This window comes from Heteronotia binoei, chromosome 7, assembly GCF_032191835.1.
Source record: "Heteronotia binoei isolate CCM8104 ecotype False Entrance Well chromosome 7, APGP_CSIRO_Hbin_v1, whole genome shotgun sequence".
Taxonomy (NCBI): domain Eukaryota; kingdom Metazoa; phylum Chordata; class Lepidosauria; order Squamata; family Gekkonidae; genus Heteronotia; species Heteronotia binoei.
In genome coordinates this window covers 96,890,357-96,911,011 of record NC_083229.1, presented here as the reverse complement: position 1 = coordinate 96,911,011, position 20,655 = coordinate 96,890,357, and the positions used below count along the sequence as shown (strand labels likewise).

At 39.4% G+C, this 20,655-nt stretch overlaps 1 protein-coding gene across 4 annotated transcripts in view; it reads left to right on the top strand.

Moving 5' to 3' along the window:
- NETO1 (neuropilin and tolloid like 1) overlaps window positions 1-13,222 on the top strand; it is a 149,252-nt gene extending 136,030 nt beyond the window's left edge. Inside the window, exons 9-11 of one of the 4 annotated variants that reach the window (XR_009555671.1) lie at window positions 7,568-8,126; window positions 9,545-9,633; window positions 12,671-13,222. Coding sequence is in view for 3 of the 4 variants with exons in the window: in XM_060244069.1 (XP_060100052.1) it covers window positions 7,568-8,126; window positions 12,671-12,755 (644 nt within the window). In the remaining variant the exon portion in view is untranslated. Of the gene's footprint in view, window positions 1-7,567; window positions 8,127-9,544; window positions 9,634-12,670 lie in introns of those variants that run through there. The other 3 variants (XM_060244070.1, XM_060244069.1, XM_060244071.1) reach the window with 3 other exon arrangements.
- The last annotated feature ends 7,433 nt before the right edge of the window (window positions 13,223-20,655 follow it).

The following is a 20,655-nucleotide window of genomic DNA, read 5'->3' as shown; positions in this document are numbered from 1 at the left end:
TACCTAGCTTCATATTTTGGATGTGATACTTTAAGCTACTCAAATGTTTTGGATGTGGTACTTCAAGCTACTCAAGTGTTGAACTGAACCTGTGCCTTTCAAAACGTCTGAGATTCAGGACTGTATAGAATGGATCCTGTGCAAGCTAGAGACATCAAAGTCACAGGGGACCTCCCCTGGATGCTCCTCTACATGCCCTCCAAGTTGTTGCTTTGAAGGTCTGTAACATTTTGATTATATAGAGACAGTCTTTCTGGAAATGTCTCTGCAAACCTCCACAAACAATTTTTAAAATTCTGGAAAGTTCATGCCAGGTGACCTGCCACAAATTTCACTTCACCAAGCACAAACTGGATAAAATTCATCACAAATGTTAGTTTGTGTGAGTTGGTTTGTGTCCATTACTAGTTGTATTAGCAGTCCTCTTTTAATATTTTAGGATTAAATTAATAACATCATGGGACAAACATTGATTGTATCCTCCCTACAGGCAAAAGAAAAGCATGCAAACATTTTTAAGCCTCAATACTTTTCTTAAATTGAAAACATTGTTGTGGTATGTGACATATCGCAATGGTAACCTGAATGAAGAGAAAGTTGTCACCATTTCAATTTACAGCACAAAGGCTTGATCTTAAGCAATGCTAAAAGCCTTCACCTTTCAGGTGAAAAAAATCAGTTTCTGGCAAATCCTTTAAAATATAAAGCAGGTAGTAGTTTTCCATGTGAATACTACACTTGTACATGTATTTAGTTATCAATAGCAATAATTATGAAAACAGGATGTTTAGTAACAATCATAATTAACATAAAAATGAAACAACTTCCCCATCTAAATAACTAATACTGAACAATAAAGTACATTTTTCTTTAATTTTGTTCATTGGCTTCCATATAGCACTCTCCATCTCTGTTTTTTTTTAAGTAGTATTTTTTTAATGAATGCATGAAAAGTTCTACTCCTTATAGGGAAGGTGAAGAGAATCTCTGGGGTGGTTTTTTTTTTTTATTGACTGCAAGCTGTACTTTCTAAGATTGCATACATGAATGAGGTGTTCCAATTCTGAAGGATATGAGGTGATTCAGACATAAGCTGTGGTCACATACTGAAGAGCAGTTCTTGTATGTAGTTTCTGTTATCCAAGAGCTGTGTTCCCTGAATCTTTCTGAAGCAATTTATTGGGTTTTTGAAGGAGGGAAAGGCTTGCTTTCCTTTAGCTAACTCTTCAATGCTTTAAATGTTATTTGATTTCTGGCTTGCTTCTTTCAATTTGTAGCTTTTCCTTGTCACCTCTGATTCTTTAGAATCCTGTTTTTTTAAACTCCACCTTAATCTGATTTGCTTTATTGGTTAGCCTTCTTTATAACATGTTTCATTGTGTGGCTTACTGTGATGGTGTGCTGTTTCAGCGTCTTCTGAAACAGCACACCTTGTCTTCTGCTTACACAAAACTCCTTTGCTTTTCAACTGTGTCCCTTCCTCTCCCCCTCCCCTGTAGCTGTTGAAGTTTTTTGAGAATTACAATTATTTTAGGAGTTATTTTAATTGTTATTATCATTAAAATTTGATTGTTTGCCTTCTGAAATCCACTCTGTATTTTATGAATGTTCCAATGGTAACCAAAGTACAGTGGTTAAACTGAGACTGATTTCACACTCACCTTATGCCACTCTCACAGTTGTCTTCTCAGCATGGCTTCCTTCCGATTTCCCACTATCTGTCCTGGGGCTGCAGCAAGCATCGACGTTTTCATGCAGTAAACAGAAACTGCTAAAAACCAGTTTCTGTTTACTGTGTGAAAATGCCAATGCTTGCTGTAGCCCCAGGGCAGATAGTGGAAAATCGGAAGGGAGCTGCGCTGAGAAGACGACTGTGAGAGAGGTGTAAGGCGAGTGTGAAATCAGTCCGAATTTTAAATAAATTCCACGCTGTCCAGTAATAAAAAATTATGTATACCCTTCCTGCTGATGCCTACCTGATCTGATGACTTGCCCTCCTTGTGCTACCAAATGTCCCTTCCTTGTCAGTCTGCCTCCTCCTTAAGCTATTGTTCATCAACCTCAGTGGCTGCAGGACTGTCTATGTTAGTATTTGATGTCTTTCTGATCAATTCTTTCAGACACTTTAATGTTAAATATGGTCGCAATACATTTTGTCAAAAAAGTTATCTGAAATTCATCACTGTGGATTTCCTAGGGGAATACTCTGAGCAGGCCTCAGATTCAGCAGGAGCTCACAGGAGTGCAGCTCCTGAACCTTTCTGAAGATTCCCCCTCTTCCTCCCCACCTACCTTGTCCATTGAATAGTAGGTACAGCTGCATAACGATCCCTGGATAAGGAGAACGGGCAGCCAGCCAGCCACCAGGGCTTTGCCATGTCCTCAGAAGCCCTCATTAACCCATGGAGAAGCCCACACCACCCTTTCTCCACTTCTTATGTGATTTTGGTTCGTAGATGGCTTGCCTTTTGACTGGGGAGGGGCAGCTCAGGAGAGCCCCAGGTGAGTGAAGACTGCTTGGGCTGACTGGATCTCTAGCCAGCCCAAGCAGGCCTCGCTGACCTGGGGCTCTCCTTTCTTGCATCGGGTTGCTTTTGGCTGGGAGGCAGCATATGCTAATGAGCTCCACCACCTATTTTTCTACAAAATGACCCCTGCCTCTGAGTGTTGCCCAATTTGTAAAAAAACCCAAAAACTCCATGAAGGTATAGGCCATGTGTGGGGTGTGTATGTATCTTCTATTGAAACCAATGGGAAATAATAACAAAATAGAATTATGAAAATGAGATAACAACAAAAGAAACAATACTGAAGCAAAATCATACAAACCAACCTGGTAAGGAAGCAGTCCCTTTTGGAATTAATAATGAAATGCTTTTAAAAGTCCCATGTACAAGTCCAGTGAATACCCATTTTGACATTAATCCAGTTATACTTCTCCATATCTTGATTCACATTGGTTTGCTATTTATATTATTCACCTAATTGCGGTTAATTGATCACCTGACTCTTTCATGTCTTGAATCATCATAGACAATGACTATAATGATTCATTTTTTAAACATTATAAAAACAATGCCAGGAGTTCCAAAATAACTCTAAAAAAACTTCTTTAAAACATCTTTTGTGCTCACAAAGAAAATCAGGATAGATGAAACCTCTAAATTAGTAGTCTACCACCAAAGAAGAAAAAGACTGCAGATTTATATCCCGCCCTTCTCTCTGAATCAGAGACTCAGAGCGGCTTACAATCTCCTATATCTTCTTCCCCTACAACAGAAGCTCTGTGAGGTGGGTAGGGCTGAGAGGGTTCTCACAGCAGCTGCCCTTTCAAGGACAACTCCTGCGATAGCTGTGGCTAACCCAAGGCCATTCCAGCAGCTGTAAGTGGAGGAGTGGGGATTCAAACCCGATTCTCTCAGATAAGAGTCTGCACACTTAACCACTACACCAAACTGGCTCCATCCCAAAAACTGCACAAGCAAAAGGTAGTGAAAAATTACTTCTCTAATTTGCTTCCCACAGAAGCTCCTTGTATACCCTGAAAACCCTCTTTTGCTGGATCAGGGATTCTCAGGTGTCACACATCATAAGGGATTACAGAGAAGAAGAGAAAGCAGGCAAAAGTAGCAAGGTTGTAAGTTTCAAAGCGGCATCAAAGGGCGAAGCTAGACATTATGGCATCCTTGTAGTCACCGGAAAGATTCCATCACCATCAAATGTAATGAGGGCCTGATCTTGTATGACACTGTTTCCTCACCCCTTTACCAAGTGCCAGCATATCTGCATCCCTCTGCAGCTAAGCACTTAGGGTTGACAGGTGAGGATGGCAAACTGGTGGGGGATTTATCAGGAGACTCCAGGAGAGATTAGGAGGTTCCAGAAGGGAAGATGAAATAAGTGTGAATTTCGGGTGTGCTGCCATCACATTTAAAGGGACTATGTTCCTTTTAAATGCCTTCCCTCCATTGGAAATAATGGAAGATGTGGGCACCTTTTAGGGGGGCTCATAGAATAGGACCCCCTGGTACAATCTTTTTGAAACTTAGAAAGGGTTGAGGAGAGGCACCAGCAACTATGCTAAAAATTCGGTGCCTCTGCCTCATCAAACAGCCCTCCAAATCCCAGATACCCACTGATTGATTCTCTATTATACCCTATGGGGACTGGTCAGGGTATAATGAAGCATCCAGCAGTCATTCCCCTCCTGCTTTCTAATAGACCTGAAGTAGGGGAAGGGCTCCAAACTGGGCTATCAATGTATTGATGCTTACAATAATTAATTAGTTTTTAACTAGACATACTGCAATGGAAAGAGAGCTTGCCTTGACCCTGCAAAGTAAAACAGGCACTCAGCTGTTTTCATATCTAAGGCTATGGGAGTGCTGTTACAGCATCCAGTCCCCTTCCAGAGGGGGGTTGAAAGCTGTCTGAAGGAGAGTGTAGACAGAAGAAGGAAATTGTTTTAGGAAGGTTTTGTGTGTAGTTGTCCCTGGTAGTGTGGCAGAGTGGATTAACTCTAGTTGTGGGAGAGGAAAGAATTGTGAGGCCTGTCTCTGGTGATGAGCAGACCTGTATCTAAAAGCTTTAAAGAGAATTCACCACACTAGTTATATATAAATAAATCTTCCTTGTTGTTTTATTAAACCTCCTGCTTCCATGATCTCTGTAATCTTCAAACAGATTAAAAAAAAAAACCTTACAACAACAACACAAAGCCTTTACACTTGCTACCCTACAAACATTTCAAAATTTACTTGTATCACAAAACCAAGCAAGTTCTTCTAACTCACCAGAAGCAGTTTCAAGAAATGACCTGTTACACATACTTTTTCGAGCAAGGATATTAATTTATGGATGGATAGCCAAGTTCTTCAGATGGGGAACACAATCCTCAGCAGCCAAGCTGATGGGTAGCTGGAACCCTCCAGGGCATAAGATTGCTGACTCTCACTTCACAGTGGCCAGATAGTATCCAGCCATCTCCCTAGTCCAGAGAATCTCTGCCACAGCACTAAATGAGAAGATACTTCTGAAGCTTCAGTAAACTCTTTCACTGAGAGGGAAGCCTGAAAATGCACTACCTTCCTGGTCAGTGCAGCTCTGGGACTTCCCTTCTCTTCCACCACCATAGCTATTGCTTCTTTCTCAGTGTTTCCAGCAATGACAGGACAAACCGGAAGCCTTGACCACTGAAGCAGCTCTTCAGCTTCACAGACCTCCCAGTTTACTGAGCAAAGTCTGTTTTAAAATAAAACTTGGCAGTATCTGGGAGTCAGCTCAGCATATAGTGAAAATCACATGGCCAGTGAAGCACAGCAATTGAAATTTATGCTGCCACAATGAACAGGCTGTGACAAGGAGCCTGTGAAGATTATCCTTTGGGTCCAAGGCATTGATGCTCTAAAGATTTATGTTCATGAACCTTGGAATACATCATATCAAAAACGTAAGTAATGGCTCACAGGGAAAGATTTTTTTCTTCCTGGAATCCATATTTGCAATAATCCTTGCTTTTCCTCCTGAGTCAGCTAAATGTTAACTAAAGCCAGCAATTTCAAATAAATCATTAAGGCCTGGATTTGAGATGTTTCAAGGATAAGGGGTATTTATATTATCCACAAGATACAGTTATTTCAAATTGCCAGTCATAATCACCAGGGGGATATAAGACTGAATCCAAAGTTGTCTTCAACCCATGGCACTTACTTTGATGGAAGAAGGAGTTGATTTTTGTCATTTTCTCTCTGTCACTCCCATGTCATATAACCATTGCTATTCTGGAAGCTGCCAGGAGAAGCATTTTGAGTGGTAGTGGGATGCAGCCATAAGGAGGGAGTTGGGAAGGGCTAGGTATGAAAACAGAGGTCCCCTTGAAGCCTGTTGGATCCAACCCATAGCGTTGAATCCTGTCATCGGTCATCCCATTGGATAAAGTGTTGGAGGTCAATCCAAGGCTCCTGAGATGGACTTTCCCTTATGATATTGGTTGGATGTTGCTTTATTTCCACCCCTGTCCCTATGATCTAACGGTTAGTACCTTCTGAGCAGAGTGTCTATATTATAATTTGATGACACAGTGCAGCACTGGGTAGGCCCCTAAAGTGGCTTGTGGAAGGTCAGAATAGTCTGGGATAGTTACAGATATCAATTGTGCTTCAACTTTCATAGTTCAACAACACCTGTGTCCTTAACAAATGAACTTAAAAGACTAGGCGTTGGATCCAATAATCCACCAGTAGGACAAACCTGGGTCCCTCTGAGCCACTGCCTCACAGACTAATAAGCAGGTTTGAAACTCATTCCTGAGGTTAAATGCACACAAGAAGACCAAAATCTTTAGAGAAACACACATAGAGCAAATAAAATTAAGAATACTGCTAGGCAATACAGAGTTAATTAGCAAAAACCACAATAAAAGCTAACTTTCAAGCCTTGAAAGAGATACAGATAATATCTATGAGAAATTGTAATTACAAATACCCGCAAGCTGAAGTAGACCCACTATTATTTGTGTCAACTCTTGGTGAAACTAAGGTGCTCTGCCTCACAAGGATTTTTCTGCATTCTTTCCAGACACCAGAAGGTTGATTCCTGGGGTTGCACTAACTGCATAGACATCTAGCCATATGATGCAGAGGGTGCAGTGAGGAAGAGCCAAAATCTCCCTCCTCCTATCTTTTCTGCAAGTGGGGCTCAGCTAACAGAAAATTATGTCATGTCCTTCTTACTCCTCACTGGAGTGCAGCCCAGCCATCTTGCTGTACATTCATACAGGTCCTGTGAACTCAGAAGTCAATTTGCAGAGAGTCAACTGCTAAGGGATGGGAACATGGCAAAAATCTGTATTTGCCAGTGTCTTCGACAGATAAAATTCTGGATCCACCTTTAGAGTCCAGGTTCTTGCTAAAAAAAACCAAACATGATGGTAATGCAGCTATGGGTGGTATATCAGGCCAGTCCTGGATTATTGTCATCATGACTCCAGGTACAATCCCATGCTGGATCATGTGAAAGCTACAACTCTGATAGGGTAAGCAAAAGTCAGATTATGTTGCTAAATACATAATAATTCTTATAATATCTATAGCACTTTCAGAAAACAAAGGGCTTTGTTTACATTATTTTGTTTGTAAGCCTTAGGGTGGCTTTAGGATGGCCAATATTATCTCTGTGAGTGAAGCTGAAAATGTATTGCAAAGAATGCTGCAAAATTTAAACTAGGAGCCTCCAGGATGATACCTCATTCTCTTCCTTACTATACTTCTTCAGCTCCTTCAAATACAAAGGTTGTGAATACTACCGTATGAACTAGACTACAGAGGAGCACGAGCCAGCAATTTCCATTTTGTAACTGCATGCAGGAGACTGATTCTGAACTAGAATTATCTCTTTAGAATTACAGGGCAGAAAAAATGATCATACTGCCATTATAACAGTGTCTTTCATATAGCTTTTCTCACTCTTTTTCATATACTTGGTTAGATGAGTAGAACAGTGCCACAGTTACTTGTTTTTCTAAAGGATATTAATTTTATGCTCTCCTTTTTTTTTGTCCACCACACAGAAAAGAGAAAAGCCAACCTCTTGGACCAGCTTACCAATACCAGTGGAACTGTAATTGGGGTAACTTCTTGTATTGTGGTCCTCCTTATTGTTATCTCTGTCATAGTCCAGATTAAACAGCCTCGTAAAAAATTTGTCCAGCGGAAATCAGACTTTGATCAAACAGTCTTTCAGGAGGTATTTGAGCCTCCTCACTATGAGTTATGCACTCTGAGAGGGGCAGGGGCTACAGCGGACCTTGCAGATGTTGCAGATGACTTTGAAAACTATCATAAACTGCGGAGATCATCTTCCAAATGCATTCATGACCACCACTGTGGATCACAGTTATCTAGCACTAAGGGCAGCCGTAGTAACCTCAGCACAAGAGATACGCCTATCTTGACAGACATTCAACCCCAGCCTGTAAAGCCCCTCATCCAGCCCATGAACAGGAGAAATATTCTTGTCATGAAGCATAGCTACTCACAAGATGCTGCAGATGCGTGCGATATAGATGAAATAGAAGAGGTACCAACCACGAGTCACAGGCTTTCCAGACATGATAAAGCTGTCCAGCGGTCAGTATCATTAGATTTTTGATGAAGACTATTGTGTGAGGACTTGGTTCCATCCCAAATATTCCCTTGTTCTTTCCCCTCTAATTGATCTTTCCATTTAGTATTCAGGCCACTATATTTTTTCTTCTTCTTAGGATCCATTCACACAGCTTATGATGAATTTACATATAGCAGTTACAATAAGTGGGTTCCTGTGCAAAGGCATGAGAACATTTTTGTCCAGAATTCAAAGCTACATATTCTGAAAACTTCATTTATATTTCTGGATCATTTAACTAGCAGGTCTCAGTTCCATAGTAGTTTTGCATGTGAATTGTTTCCCAGAATAGATGCAAGTAAGGTTGAAACAAGTTGTGTGAATGGACTTTTTAATCTCTTTCTACTTGTTTTTCCTTTCTATTTCTGTCCATCCCCTTTAATTCCTCATAAAAATCACTATTATCTTCTTTTTAAAAAAACTTTTAATCTTATCAATATAGAAAAATACAAGAAAGGGCAAGTGCATTCAACCACACCAAAGATTTCCTCTCCTAAAAGTTAATGGCATATCCTTTGAAATATCAGGATGCATGTGATTTCAAAATAACAAAAAGCAACCCTACATTTTGCCCTAACCCCAAGCCACAGACATTCTGCCTAGCATGGAGATCAGCTGCTCAAAGAGAGAAGACCCTTCCCTTTCTTGTAAAATATGATTTTCTATTTAGCAAATGACAGTATTTTCAAACTATTACAGTATCAGTTTTGTAGCTGACCATAGCATCCCTGCTTATCATGTTTATTGACCATTTAGAGCCTAAAATGATTTTAAAAGTTTGCTTTTGATTGCTATTGTTTTAAATCTGCTTATGAAAGAAATATATATATAGTGAAAAACAACCTTTTTAATCCAATGACCATTCAAAGTCTGGCATGATTTCAATTTTAAAGAAAAAAACCCAGGGATTCTTTTACTGTGTATTGCACCTTGAATGCTTGTAAGGAAGAATGATTAAACAGTTTAAAGTAAAAGCAGAAAGCAAAAAGAAAACAAAAGCTAAACTCAGTTATGTACAACTTATTTGGTAGCAGCCAGAACCTTTTAAACTCTGTGTTTCACATGCATGCATTCTTTCTCTACGTCTTTACTGTTCTGTTCATGTGCCCCATATGTTTCATTTTGTACATATAAGCCACTGGGTATCCCAGACTCTCAAAGCACTCTGTATACCTCAGGCCGCTTGCTTGGAATGGGATCTGTTGGTGAGACACGGTCAGGGTTTTTCAGTTTAACAAGAGCTTTACTGCTGTCCTCTTGCATGCCAATTTTAAGTGATTTGGAACAAGTTGATCAGGTTCTTAAGTTATATTACAATTAAGAATGTGTATGCATATATTTCTTTTTTTCTATGCAAACATTATTATGTTGAATGAAATAGCCATAACATTCCAGGTTCTGCCTCATTGGGTCTCTAAGCAAACATGAATCAGAGTACAACACAACTAGGGTGTAAAAGACAAACAGAAGGTAAGTGAACAAATGTCTAGCTCCCAATTCGCCATCGTGTGCATTCCATTCATTTTTATTTCCTTTGAAACTGTCTAGCTGTCTGTCATTTGCTTTGTGCATATCTGTGGTGTGTTTGTCAATGTGTTTTGCTTTATTGTGAAGCAAATGGTGCTAGGTAGCTGGCATCTTTGCATGCCGAGTGAGCTCTATGCAAACAAAGACATTCAGATCATAGGCAGGAGTTGCAATAATGCAAACAAATGCATAAAACAAATCACTATCCTCAGTTGTTCTACAACATCTCACTAAAGATTATCAAGATTTTAAAGCTTGAGTTTCAAACAGATGCTTGGCATGACCCATTCACCTTTATTTATGGCCATGATATATAAAATGCTTTAGTAGGGGATAACTTCCAGCCTGATCCATTGTGTGAGTACAGAGAACCTTACCCAACCAACCTGTCTCTTTTTCAACTCAGTCATCCTTCAGAGAGCCCAGGGGAAGATGCAACAAAGGGTTATCCTATTTTAGATTGACTGTGAATGAGTTGTGTGGAAAATAACTCGCTCAGTGTTAACAATAAATGTTGAGGCACTTAGAGGCCAATGTAAACAGTGCAAGCCCAGCATTTCCTGCTCTCTACAGTAGTTCCTGTCTGGCTCTGACAGATTTCCAAGTGGTGGTGTTGCAGTGGTATTTGCCAGTATCCAATATTTTCCTTCTTGCATTAAGACAGGGCTAGAAGGCTGGTTCCCAGGAATTGGATGCAGCAAACAATGTATCCAATCTCTATCTAACCAAGAGTTTGTCTTGAGTAACTGCAGAATAAATGCCAGGAGATAAATTTCTATTCCCAGCTGGTGTTCACATGTAATGCCTTCTCCCTGCTGTGTGAGCAGCACGGGTACCAGGTCTTTCTCTGCTACCAAAAGCTGTGGATCAGGCTGTTTGTTTTATGCTACCTAAATGCTTAGTCAAACAGAGATATGAGAACATCTGTTCTTTTACTCTACTGTGATTTAGAATTGATGGTGTCAAGAGCAGGACTGGCTAACCATTTAGACTGTAAGAATTTAATCTTGTTTTCATTTTGGTAGCTGTAATTACTGTTTTGTTGTGAAAGGTTTGAATGGCTATAATCTTATTTTGCTCTAGTCGCTCTGCATTCTGGTTCTGCCTTGGTAATTTTTTTTCAATACAAAAATATTTCTACTGAAATCCAAAGCTCCAAATGAGTCTGATGCATGTATGGACCTTTGTGAAAACATCTGTTCTTTTCAGTGTTGGGCAAAGTTCCACATGTTCATTCCTGTTGAGTACACTAAAAGGAATAGAGAAACCCCATGGATGCATTAGGGCCTTACTTTAATAGTGCAGGTCAAAGCCAAATTACATTTTTCTAGGGTCATTAGTCAATGGATTTATAAGGGTATGATTTTGCTTAGAATTTCACTGTAAGTTATTGGGTTGGTGTTTGTGTGTATTTTCAAAACTATGCCTATATATTTCTAATAAAGTGTCAAGGAAAGAAATCTTTAAACATGATTGCTCTTTTCAAATGAGGCACATGTATCATATCATTCTTTTAATTTTTCTTTGTGGGGAAGGGATAAATTCAGCTGGCTGCTAATTTCAGAGAAGAACCATTTGTATTCCTCTGGGTGGGTAAGGAGTGGATTTACAATGCATACCACTTCTTGTCACACTTAACAACTACAAATATTTCTCAGCACCATTTTTCTAGATGTTCAGATATGTTTGTTTTATATTTTGACTCAACTGGAATTATGTCTTCCTTAACCTGAAAAAGACTTTGATTGAAACCATGAAGAGTTAAATGTGCTTAAGAATATTATAGTTTTATCTTCTATTGTCTTCTGGCTGAGAGCTTCTGCAAAGTTCTGTTTCCATGTACTGAAGCTAGTTAGTTTGTATAGTTTGGACTATAGGTTTTCAGGGCTTTTTTTGTAGTAGGAACTCCTTTGCATAGTAGGCCACACACCCCTGATGTAGCCAATCCTCCTGGAGTTTACAGTAGGCCCTGTACTAAGAGCCCTGTAAGCTCTTAGTACAGGGCCTACTGTACTAATTGGAGGATTGGCTACATCAAGGGGATGTGGCCTAATATGCAAAGGAGTTCCTGCTACAACAAAAGCCCATGGTTTGATTCATGGTATGTTTCTTTTATCATTAGCATTCTCTGATTGCAACACTGCATTGGATCACTGGTCATATTATATTAATAGAACTGTAAGAGGTATTGCCACATCTCCAATTTTGTTCTTCTTTTCCACCATGCTTTATCATGCAAGATGTTGCTGTCAGCTTCCACAGTGCCAATGCCTATGCAGTATCCTTGATGTCTACTGTTTCTACCACTGAGGTCACCAATTGCTCTAGTGCCAGCCTTTTTGCCTTGCAAAGGAGACTATGGGATCACTTGCATTGCAATTCTCGGACAGTTAGAAGTTAATAATTTCCACTTATCTAATACCCCTCCTTATAACAACCTGTTTCACATGGTCTTTGTTTATTGAGGACCCATGATCCCTAGCACAACCTTTTGTGTTGTAAAAGGGAGACCTTGCATTCCGTTTTCACCAGAAGAACAGCTGATTGGATCCAGCCTTATATATGTGCAGCAAGCCACAGACCTGCAAGCATCCCTCCCCACCAGTGTGTACAACTTTATATATTAGCATTATACATAGGCACCAATCAAGCAAATACATCTTCCCACATGTCCATCCATTATTTTTGCAGTGGGTAAATTGATTGGATTCTATGTAGATACATAGGCATTGTATCACACCAGACATCCTGTGCCAGGTATAAGGGAGAATCTAAGGTGTAATGCATGCATGCCAGCACCATTGTGAATCAACTTAAATCCTGCAGGTTTCTTTGGGACATACTTGCAGATACATTTGTTTGGCAGTACCGAGTTTGACGTTGAAATTCATGTTAGACATAATAATGTCCTTGTAATCTATTTGTATAGTATGTGCCATGCAAGAAGATTATTTACATTGAACTTGTTTTCATTATGTAGACTGCTTGAAAATAGTGCGCTCCTGGGTGATTTTGAATATTCTACCATGAATTGTGAAAATGTCGGCATTGGAACTACAAGCTAAAGGTGTTCTGGACTCTGACCAGCTTTTCCAGTTTCATGAAAAAGGCATCAATCAGTAATGAGTAAAATCAGTGGATGGCAATAAGACTCTTACTACTATCATTGCTATCATTTATTATTACCATCAGTATTTTTTCTTTCTTTATATTTATTATTTGTCTTGTTTTGTTACGATGGAAAGTTTACCCAGTTTCAGGAATCAAATTATTAAATCAGGTATTTAATCATTCATAATTTGGGTAGAAATTTTTGTTGGATATAAATCAAATCACAGAATTGAATTTTACACTCAGAAACAGGTCTGCATGTATGCTGCTGAATGTTTGAGTTGGCAAAAAATTGAGGTACATTGTAAAAAGCATGCATTCATAACTACTGCTGTCCCTATCCACTTCTTTGTGTCATATGCTTGCTAACTGTAACTTTTTATATAAAGAAACATAAAACAATGTATAATAATTTCTTAAATTGAGTTTTACAGTACTCTTATTTGGCTACAGCAAATATCTTCACCAAAGGATTCAAAATGGGAGCTCATATTCTGATTCTCATCAAACAAAGCATGCATGGAACAGCTTTTCTTTAAAGGGTGAGATCCTATGGATCACCTGTTCCGCATGGCAAGAGAAAGTACAGGGGGTGGGACAATTCAACCTTCTGCTCTCTCTCTCTCCCAAGTAGTTGATTGGTAAGATGCTTCCCTCCCCCCCCCCCCTCCGCAAAAAAAAATGTATTCATGGAGCCCTGACTTTTGCATAGAAGTAGGAATCAAACATGATTTCCCATGCTTCCATTCAGCTTCCATCTGTGTATGGTTCCTAACTGGATCAGGGCAGCTGCATATAGAGCTGAACCAAAATGTGCTGAAAACTTCCCATTCAAAAAAATCAAAACTTGAAATGTGAGTAGTTTAGCCTTAGTTTGGCATCTGCTGTTTGGAATCTATTTGGCATCTGTTGATGGTTTTGACCTCCTCCCCCAACTCACACAGGAAGCCTTATAAGTTATCAATTGTCAGCTACTAAATAGAATTGTGTATTGTCTAGCAAATGCTGTCCAATGTTAAATATTTTAGTACCGAACTATTGAATACAGTCCAGTGCTAAATATCATAGTGTATGAAATATCAGATCTTGAAACCAAATATCTTTGGATGTCATGTGTCTACTATTCATAGAATATTCAGCAAATATGTGAATATCAGCATTTCAGAAGAGAATTTGGAGTAGAATTCTTATTCGCTCTGAGTACATGCCTTAATAAATAAAGCAATTGAGTTAAATGGTGACTACCATGTTGGCCTTAAATAACTGAAGACACATAAAAGAAGAATGATAACTCTTACTGGAACAGTAGAAGCATGCGTATTTCACAGAAATCTTTGTCAGGATAAACATTCTGCCTTATGGAGAGTTCTGTGAAACTCAAAAGCTTATATATTCCTGTACTTTTCCAAGTTTATCCAATAAAAGATATCATTTCACTCACTTTGTGTCTCTTCATATAAATACTAAGGGGGAAATGGTTGGATATAAGGCCTTCCATTTGCAACCTTAAGGAAATGAGTACTTTTAGTTCACTGTAGTGAATTCTTATAAATTAATCTAAACTTATTTTTAGTTAGGAAAACGGCTTCTTCTGATTATTTCCCTTTGGGAACATTTAAAGCCATAAAATCCACAGTTTGCACACATTAATTTAAGTTCTTAAAGCCTATAACACTGCTTACATCCCTTAATGGTACTTAACCAGAAGATCTATTTCTTTCGTAGTTTTTTTCAGAGGTCGCATGGGACCCTTATATTTACCTTCCATAAATTGCATTTGTCTTTGGGAGAGAATGGCTTTTAATTTCTAAACCAGAGATCCCCAACATGGTGCCTGTGGGTGCCGTGATGTCTTACTTGGTGCCTGCCAAGTGTTTTCAGATACTGGGTAGGACCAGGTGGGGATCTTCCCTAGCATGGTTTCTGATTGGCCATTGGGGACCTAATTGACTGTTAGATTAAAATAATGTTGCTTTGATGATAGCTGCCACCATAGTGTTGATTTTATTCTCTCTCTCATTTCTCTTCTGTGTATTTTTAAAATTACCCCATTTTCTCCCCTGCACTTGGAATTTCTCTGTGTGGCTCATCTCCTGTGACAGCCATTTTTGGTTGTCTTCACCTAACACAGCTGACATTTTGTGATTGGATCCACCTCCTACAACAGCCATTTTCTGGTGGGATCCACCACCTTATCTCAGAATTCCAAAGATGCCCACAGACTCAAAACAGGAAAACAATGGGGACCCCTGCTCTTCTAAATCTTCACCTTGTTCAAACACCATTATTTCTTTTTAAACTTGCCTGATAAAATTTGAAAAAAGTATAATGAAGCACCACTAGAACAACCACCTTTTTATTGGTCATGTTCTTTTGCCTTTAGGAGCAGTCTAACACAAAACAATATAGAAAATTTTCCTGGCTGCAAGGAAAAGTGATGGGAAAATGTCTCTGCATTGGGCAGCTATTAAAAGTACAACAAAAGTACTCTAGTACTAAACATCAAATTATAAAGATTATTAGTTCTCTCCCTCCAGGCATATGATGAGTTTTCTGGTATTGAACTTTCTGTGACCAGCATTGTTCTAAGTTCTCTATAGTTAATACAATCTGGGAAATGCAGATATGAGTGCATCTTCCATAATGTCTGTTTATAGCCATCCTTCTGATTTAATTCCACTTTAAAAAGGTAAAGGTAGTCCCCTGTGCAAGCACCAGTTGTTTTCGACTCTGGAGTGACGTTGCTTTCACAACGTTTTCACGGCAGACTTTTTTATGGGTGGTTTGCCATTGCCTTCCCCAGTTATCTACACTTTCCTCCCAGCAAGCTGGGTACTCATTTTACCAACCTCAAAAGGATGGAAGGCTGAGTCAACCTGGAGCCGGTTACCTGAAACAGCTTCTGCTGGGTTCAAACTCAGGTCATGAGCAGAGGGCTCCGACTGCAGTACTGCAGCTTTACCACTCTGCGCCATGGGGCTCTTATTCCACTTTAACTTTCATAAATAGGGTTGCCAAGTCCAATTTAAGAAATATCTGGGGACTTTGGGGGTGGAGCCAGCAGACTTTGGGGGTGGAGCCAGGATACATTAGGGGTGGAGCTAAGATCAAGGCTCTGACAAGCATAATTGAACTCCAAAGAGAGTTCTGGCCATCACATTTAAAGGGATGGAACACCTTTTCAATGCCTTCCTTCCACAGGAAATAATAAAGGATAGGGGCACCTTCTTTTGGGGCTCATAGAATTGGACCCCATGGTCCAATCATTTTGAAACTTGAAAGTATTTTGGGGAGAGGTACTGGATGCTATACTGAAAATTTGGTGCCTCTACCTCAAAAAACACCCCCCCCCAGAGCCCCAGATACCCGCAGATCAATTCTCCATTATTTTCTATGGGAATAAATCTCCATAGGAATAATAGAGTTCCCAGCAGACATTCCCCTCCCCTCCCCCCACTTTCTGACGACCCTAAAGTGGGGGGGCCCCTCCAAACCAGGGGATCCCCTGCCCCCCTGGGGATTGGCAACCCTATTCATAAATAACATAACTGATGAAAGATACAGGCTTTCCCCTGTGCTCTTCATGTGTGCACATGAATCATAATGTAGATGTTCATCCTTGAATTCATCAAGAAATTTTTGTATTTCTGGAAGCAGAGGGCAGTGTGCTCAGTATACGTTTTTGGTCTTTATACTTGTCCTGTGCCTTTAAGAGCAGCCTGACATTAAGAAGGCAAAGCTTTTCCAATCATTTATTTCCATTTCAAGAACAGCTTCACTGTAATAGCCATTTTAACCACATCATGAGCATGGTGTGTGTGTTTTAATTTACCAGGCTAATATTGGGCCTCTTCTATAAATCAAATACACCAGGGAACTAGGCCTTCATAACAGCAAACTGCCTTGTACTATGATTATGGAGATTAAAGTTCTGAACAGCCCTGAATAGCCTGATCTCATTAGCACCTGGAAGCTAAGCTGTGGTTTTTACTTGGATGGGAGAACACCACAAAAGTCTGGGGTTGCAATGCAGAGAAAGGCAATAGCATATAGTCTCTGCTGAGTAAACCCTTTGATCCTGGGGCTGCCATGAGTTTTGTGAGTTGATGGCACACAGTTGTTGTTATTATTATTAAATCCCATTCTGCTATGAAAAGTTGTACTTAACTGCTATATTTGTATACTGCCTTTCTTCCAAGGCGCACAAGCCAAATTACAATTTAAAATATTATACAAAAATAAAATTTCAAAGACAAAACCAGAAAACATCAGAATTCTCCCCAGTTATTGATATTATCTTTGGAAGCTGATGACATGAGCTCCCAGGCTGAAGTCTGTCATTTTTTGCCTTTTCCTCAGAGCAGAGTGGTTTAAGTAGATCCTGAGATTATGAGAGGGAGGCTATTTCACCTGTACCTTTTCAGATGATTGATTACCTCTTCAGGAGTTGGTGGCATGAACATCCTGTTTTCCACCAGTTTGCTGCTGGGAAGATGTAAGACAGTCATTTGTCTACTTTCCCCTGCTCTTTCCCCCACATGAAATAGATCATCAACAAGACATCAGAACTACTATAGGGATGATCATGAACCAGTTCACAAATTGAAGCTCTTGATGAATTTTGATTAGTTCATGCTTCATGAAGTCAAGTTCATGGAAGGTCAACTGACATGAACTTTTCAAAAACTTTCAAGTTGTTCATGGAGGTTCATGCTGGTTCATGAGAGGATAATTTCCAGACAGACTGTCTCTGCTCAATCAATATGTTTATAAAACTTCAAAGCAGCAACTTGAAGGGCATGTAGAGAAGCATCCAGGGAGATCCTCTGAAACTTTGGTGTATCTAACTTTCATGGCATAAATCCTATACACTCTTGAACCTCATTACTTCTTTCAAAATAAGTGCAGTGGTCATTTTTGACAAGTTCAGGTTCAGGAGATTTAGTAGTATGTAGAACCGATCCAGTGCAAGTTATGCAAACAACACTCATAACACGCATCCCCCACATGCTCCTCTACATTCTCTGTGAGTTTAATATCTCTAGTGTGCACAGGATCCATTCTATATACTCCTGAACCTAAGCCTGTTAAAAGGATGGTCATTTTGACAGGCATAGGTTCAGAAGATTCAGAAGAATATAGAATGGATCCTATGCAAACTAGAGACACCAAACTTGCAGGAGATCTCCAGCTGACCCTCCTCTAGCTGTCCTCCAAAACTGGTGAGGATGGATTTATGGGGTTTGACTTATGGCCCCTCAAAGAAGGTTATTTCTCCAGAAAGCACTTTCCTGGGGGCACTTTTTTGGGGAAGGCCCATAACTCAAACCCCATAGATCCAAACATCAACAAAGTTGGAGGAGAGTCAGTTGGAGACTTCCTGTGAATTTAGTGTCTAGCAAACCTGGGGACAGTGTTCTGCTCCCTCACAAACTAATGAACCATTCCAGTTCATGAGGCAGCTAAAAGTTTGTGAAGGTCTGTGATTCGCCAGTAGGTGCCACCATAAACCAAACTCCATTTCCTGATGCATACCAATCTTTAAACTACTGTACCTCCCAATGTTTTAAAAGAGGAAGGTTGAAGGCTTTTGAGGCAATCTGACTGCTGTATTCAGAAAGCTCCTTCTCCCATGTGCTACCTCCAGCTTTCCCTTTCCCCATCAGACCAATTCAGAAATTCTTGTGCAAAATCTTATTTAAATTAATGGAAATAGTGCAAGAACACTGTTATTTCTATGCATTCTCTCTTTTTTCTGTCTGTCCTTTTCAATGTACAAATGCAAGGAGATGGTCAACAAAAACTGAAAGAATGGGTTATATAGGCATATTTTATTTGCTTTGATTGAAACATCATTCAGATGTTGCACTACAAAGATTTGAAATTGCTATTGTAAAAATCTAATTGAAATAATTACAGTTACACTTGAGGAAACATTTTAACAGGTAATGTTGTCTTTAAAGGATGAAAAGGAAGTCCTCACATAATGCAAGAGACAATACTATGTTAGACTCTATGAATTGTTCTGCTAATGGTGAAACTTCCTTCCAACATAATGAGCATTGCTTTGGTGGAACACACCTCTTCTACTTAATCAAGGCTCCTTGCAAAGTGTCCAAAAGTAGGGTCCACCATTAGTAAAACATCAGTAGGATTCAACTCATTCCTTCATCTTTGTGATATGAGTATTGCACACTTTTAATATTTTACATTTTCACTTGCCACTGTTATTCAACTTTTTTGATTCTATGACATTACATGTGATATTGCTGTAAGGCATAAAGAGCCTTATATTTGATTTGATGATCCCAAACTATTTCTATAAATGCAAACAAACACCGGAGCTCTTGAGAGAACAATGTTGGAAACACCAGAGACACTTGGAAAGCATTCCAGATTCTTGAAGAACTATTTAAATGTTTTTTAAAAAAAAATGAAGAAAAAGATGGAAAGCTGGATTGTCCCTTTTAACTAAAAACAGATGAGGTATTTCTGCCTTTCTCTGCCTGGACTACAGGATAAGGTAACAATCCATCCTAATGGTCATGAAGGAAAGATGACATGTCCTGAAGAAAATGAGGATGGTGGTAAGTCATTTAACTTCACTCAGATGCATATTAATGCATTTTTTCAGATGCATTTTCTTAATTCCGTGTTCTCAAAGTGTTGTCATTAAAATTTAAACATTTATCTGGATGCAATTTTTTTTAACTACACCATTTTGGAGATCTTTGCTTTTAAAATGTGAAATATGCAAATGCAGTCATTTAACTTGGACTCTAAGACAGAATAGGGAAAATTTCAGTTTGTCTCTACCATGGGCCCAGATTATTAAGTAATATCCAAAAGTAATAACTTCACATCTCTGCCCACTGATTTCTTGAACTGAAATTTGATCTATGCGATAAAATACCATTGAAATTCTTCAGAAGCTTCAGATTTTGATTTTTTTTAAAAAAAATTACTGTGAATAGCAGCCATAGAGGGGAGAAAATAGCTGTGATCAGATGGGCAGTTTGACCTGACAGAGTTGCTTTACCCTAATGGATTAAATGGACTTGTTCACACACCCATATCTGGCAGCCATCCCCAGTTGCACTCACCCCATCAAAAATGAGTTGGAAATGGAGTAAGTAGACAGCAAATATTTCAATGCTTTCAGATTTTAGCATTTCCCACCACATTGCTGGATGTCTGAACTCCCCTGTTGCATGCTCGATTTGGTTTGGAAGTCTGAACCTTTAGTTTCAGGTTTGCTATTCTGATTTTTTAAAATGATAGAGCATAAGCACGCCCAAGAATTTTTTTATATATGTCAAAGTTGGGGGGGGGGGTGAAAAAACATAAGACCAGACCATGCACTCCATGGTTAACACACATCGCTAATCTGTACTGTCAACCATGGAAAAAGTGTGCAATGACACCGGATCAAGGTGGGAGTCAGATTGAATATTTCTGTCACAAAATGCAACAAACTAATTAGGGGTACACCCAAACCACACCAACCTGTTAGTCTGACCACAGCCAGTGATTTGTATAGAGCCCATGATACAAGAGATGTTTTTGCAATATTAAGACCCACAAAAACTGTTGATTGTGCCATGAGGTGTTCAGTTGCTCTGTTATCAGGGCAAATTCACATGGTATGAAGTCTTACTCCCAGTTGTCCACTCTTGTCCCATCAGCCAGATTGTCTCTGGAAGTTCCATGCTTGAAAGCATGCAAGACATAGATTCAAAATCATGACTGCATCAGTGAAAGTGGATTTAAGCTTCCCACTATGTTCTGGAAACTAGATCTTTAATGGGATTGCCAGCTTTTCCTGAGTGACTCCTGAGTGGCCAGACCTCAGTC